This window comes from Cariama cristata, unplaced genomic scaffold (assembly GCF_000690535.1).
Source record: "Cariama cristata isolate BGI_N322 unplaced genomic scaffold, ASM69053v1 scaffold15224, whole genome shotgun sequence".
Taxonomy (NCBI): Eukaryota; Metazoa; Chordata; class Aves; order Cariamiformes; family Cariamidae; genus Cariama; species Cariama cristata.
Genome location: NW_009613613.1, coordinates 7,435 through 12,177, shown reverse-complemented (window position 1 = coordinate 12,177; position 4,743 = coordinate 7,435). Strand labels below are relative to the sequence as shown.

Below are 4,743 nucleotides of genomic sequence, written 5' to 3'. Positions count from 1 at the left end.
GAGCGAGAGCAGTGCCCAGTGTGGTAAGTCGTCTGCCGAGTGGCAATCACAGCTAATGAAAGCCTTTGGTGCCCTTTGTGGCAGAAAGGGATGCAGGTCCCTCAGGAACGGCTTTGCTGGGTGCCACCTGAGGAGAGCCTGACCTTTCCCTGAGCCAACAAACAGATGGATTTGGGATTAGTGAAGGCACAGGACTCTGTCGTGCAGAATCTGTTGTCAGTCCTTATCCAGGATGAACCCCAAGCCAGAAGAAAACTAGAAAACGTGTAAGGGATGGACAGATTCCCTCTGCAGCCCCAGGATAGGGAAAGCTGCAAAGGGCTGGGACCTACAGGCTTCCTGCAAGCAGGGGTTGTGCTATGGAAGGTCAAAACCAGACCTGGGGGACTGGAGCTTACCGCTCGTCCCGTTAAAACTCTTGCAGGACTTGGCCAGAAGGTAAAACACCTCAGCAGCTGGCAGTGCCAGTGCCGGTGGCCTTGATCTTTTAAAGAGTACTGGAAGACATGAGGCAGAGTCCCTCAGAGGACTCTGTTTGGCCCAGTCCAACTTACTAAGCTAGGCATTAGACTGAAACACCTCCTCTTTCAGCCTCTCCCGGAAATACAGATGAATCAGGATCAGACCATACTATTTGATAGACCACCTATTGATGGGACTTTCCATTCCCACCTTCCTTCAGACCCAGCTGTACAAACCCTTGCGCCACACGCACATCGCATTTCTCACAACAAGCGTGAGGTCCACAACAGGGGCTCACACAGTTGGGACATCTAGGCTCAGTGCCAGGGCTTCCCTCTGACCGCCCCACACACACACACACACACCAGACACAGCTCCCTTCGTTATCCGCTGACCCACAGCAGGTGGCTGGGGTCAGGGAGCAGAAGACAGACCCAAAAAGCCTGCCAGAAGGCAGACAGCTCAGTGACACTCTCATCCCTTTCAGATGACAGCACCTGAGCGTGCGGGATGCCGATTCCTGCAGTGGAAGAGATGGTATTTCAGAGGTGTGCAGCAACACTAGATAACCTGAATCGCAAGGAATCCAGCCAAAGGGATCTGCTCTTGTTCTTTATGTTAAGCATATGCTTTTGTACTTTCATGTACTCAGTTATATACGGAGCACAGGCATAGCTAATCCCAAACCTCCCCACCACAACCTGCCCCCACCTTGAAACAGGCCCCAGTGCAATGAAGAGATATGTTCCGGCTTCGAACTTCCAAAGGCTACCATAAACACTGGGGATAATTAAAACACAAACATTATGAAAAATACACTGGCAAGGACTCAAAGCTGCGGAGCTGGAAAACCAGGTAGCTTAAAGAAGTACCAGATATTTAACTGGTCTCCAAGATTAGCAGATGTTTTTCAACCTAACATTGCAAAAACTTAGGAACTTAGATGTGTTTCCTAGATCAGAACCGGAGAAGAAAATGTGTGTTGTGTATTGGGACCATATCAAGTACTTTTCCAGCGCTGTAAGATCTCCTATTTAAAAAAAAAAAAAAAAGGGGGGGGGGGGAAGGGCATGGAGAGAGAAAAAAAACTAGGCCTGTTTAAAGGATTCTGGATGCTTACCTACATCATGTAAGAAAAGAAAAATTCCTTCCCCAAACTGAAAAGACTCGGATGCAATTAAGACAGAGATAGCATCAGCTCATTTCCCAGTCTGGTATTAAGCTATTCAGCAAAAGTACTGTAGAATACAGTGGTTACAGCTGATACAGTCTTAGCAATATTCAGGTGGTTATTTTCTTTTTTTTTTTTTAACTCAATTACCCAAAAAGAAACTATTCAGCAACTCACTTCTGAAAACCAGCCTCCCTCACCTGGTACAAGACAATCTGCTATAGCACTGCAATTAAAAACTCATCCCAAAGCCACTGTTCAGTTTGCCTTCCCACCAGCAGCTCCTTTACAGCCAAAGAGACAGAGTGCACGACTGAAGATCCTCTCTGCTACATCTTTGAGGAGATTTACAGGGATTTGCACGTGTTTTTCTCGCTCAAAGAGAGATTATGTGGCATGATTAAGAGGTATTCTAGGAAAGAAACTACTCGTTTCGACAAGCTTCTTGACATTCCCTTGATATAACACCCCTCAGTTACTAATGGGAATGCATTAAGCTGCTGCTTAGCCTTAGTAATGCCATGTTTAATAACAAACATTACTCCTCTCCCCTCTCTGCAGTGGCAGCCATTGTCCAGTAATTTCTGGACGAATTATTCTATATCAATATACAGAATTTTTATACATACATATATATATATACACACACAGACACACAAAAGCTGCCTTTCCATGTGTAATGCAATGGGAGAGTTATGACCAGGTAAGGCCACTTACAGCTTTTCCTCTGTCATGGGAGATGGAAGTGCAAGGACTTTCTGGGTCACTGAATCCAGAACCTTGTGACCATGCTGCAAGACCCCTTACAGAAACTGACATTCCTCTATTAAAAAAAGGGAAAAAATAAATATGAGAGAGGCATTTTATAGGTAGGGATTTACTACGCTGCAGATTAAAAAATAAGATCTGCTACTTAGAAAAAGTGTTATCACTGTCTCAGAAGCTGCTCCCAGAGACATTTAATTCTGGGTGGATCTCTCCTTCCTACATTTGCAATGCAAGGAGACCTGAGAAAAAAACTGCTCTGCCTTTCAGGTGGGTGACAGCAGGAAGGACACAGAGGAACCACCAAGGAAGGTTCTGCTCAGCAGCTCTTGCTATGGAACGGACAGGCTGCACACATATCCCTGAAATTCATACCAGTCACAGCATCCACGCCAGTTGTACGTCCACCACTTCACGGATGCCAGCACAGAAGATGAACCTGCAGAAACCAGCCCAACCTCTAGGCCTGCTCCATCAGACATGCCTGCCATAAGCCTCCAGCCTTCCCACCAGGCAGCTTCAAAGCTGCTGCTGCAAAGGGAAGCAGTGCTGTCTACAGTTAGCTCCTTTCTCCTTTGCTGGCAGACTCACCTCCAGTCCTATGGGAAGAAAGAAACTGAGACAGAGACCGGTGGGTGACACAATTGTCACTTCTTTCTATAACCTTCTCAGGGCTGTGATACAGTCAGCTACCATACCTAAAGAGGGCATCAGGGACAGCAAGTCTATGCTGCCCTCCACCCAGCCCAGCTCCCAGAGCACACAGCTCTAGGGGATTCATCTACTGGACATTTCAGAGGGATATCTGGTGCGTTACACAGATCTGTTTTGTTATAGAAACCTACCACCTGCCTCTGTGTTGTACCAACCAAGGTCTGCAAGCACCGTGACAGCAAGGAGGATTAATAGCACATTTCCATCTGCTCTGTGATGTGAGCTGCCCTTAAGCAACAACCTGAAGATGTCTCTGAGCTCCTAAATCCCACCTTGCCCTTAAAAAATGCAAGTTAGGGGAAGAACAAGAGGAGCCATGCCAATCCAGTTCCCTCAAAGCACAAGTCACATCCACAGCAACATTTTAAACTTGCTCTGTTTACTGCATGGCTAAATGCAGGGAACGGTAACAGGTCACAGCAGAGACATCTAAGGGGTGACAATGCCAATATAAAACCATTGACTGGGTCTGCACCAATGTAACAAACTTTAAAAAAGTATTAAAACAGACTGTTTATTACAGCATATGATGTGTTATATTAATTTACACAATGATATATATATAAAAACAGCCATTGATGATGTACAGTAAATTGGACATCAACAGGAATATTAAAACTACTGATACTCATGCACGTGACATGCATATGGGTTTTTTTTTTTCTTTTTCAAAAGCAGTTTTACACAATATACTGAAGTTACTAAGCCTTGGTCAGCTGCTCCAACAGTTTACTCTGAACACCACCACTGTCCGCAGCGGGACTCCCAGGAGATCGGAGCAGAGTGCACTCCACAGAAGGCGACTTAACCTTGGAGACAGATTGAACAGGAGCCCTTTCCTGGTGGGGGAAGGCTGGGGGAGGACAGGGGTGAGTTTCAAGAAGAGAATCAACAAGAAAAGGGAAAAAAAAACCAGACCAGACTACCAGGAGAAAGAAGTTCAATACGTGGCAACAGGAGCAGCAGAAAGGGACAAGCAAAACCATGAAGACCACCCGCACTCCCTCCCCCTTACCCCCTAAAAACTCATGACCTTAAGCTGTCGATAGCCTGTGTAAGACCCAGAACTGGAAAAACTAGGCAAGGAAGATCCATTCCCAGAAACATTAGCCTTTTTTCAAAGCCTTCTGACACCATGCACTAGAGGCTGTTCACCGCTGAAATGGCAGTGTTATGTTGGGTTTTTTTAAAACAAGTATAATGGTCTTTTATTTCCACGTAAAAGGCACTAGTATCCACCCAAGTTCTGAAGACAAGTGACATAATTTACCTTAAGTTTTAAATATTTGTATAAAAAAAAAAAAAATCTGTGGAAATATGTACACAAAAGCACCTTGCTTCTGAAAGCAGAAGCAGATACATTCCACCAAGTCACCTCACTAGACGGTTGTCATGAGCTTCAGGGAGCCCGACCGAAAGCGGAGGATTTTCTTCTTGAGGTTATGGGAGGCTTTGATTTTGACAAAGGCCTTTGCCGCATTTTCATGCAGCTCTGGCGCCGTGACCGTTTGGATGGGGAGCGTCTGGACAAACTGAGACCAAATAAGGCCCCCGCTCTCATCAGAGTCACTAGTGGTCGTGCTCTCCCCTACGAACTCCACCTCGCTCAGGCTTGACTCGCTGTCTCCAAA

General features: G+C 45.9%; 1 protein-coding gene across 1 annotated transcript in view; it reads right to left on the bottom strand.

Annotated features, from left to right (window-relative positions):
* Window positions 1–4,301: 4,301 nt before the first annotated feature.
* Window positions 4,302–4,743, bottom strand: part of LOC104160857 (dapper homolog 1-like) — a gene marked incomplete at its 5' end in the record, with an annotated part of 6,368 nt that continues 5,926 nt past the window's right edge. Inside the window, 1 exon segment of the mRNA XM_009699099.1 lies at window positions 4,302–4,743. This exon segment is cut by the window's right edge and continues 31 nt beyond it. Coding sequence (XP_009697401.1) covers window positions 4,492–4,743 — 252 coding nt within the window.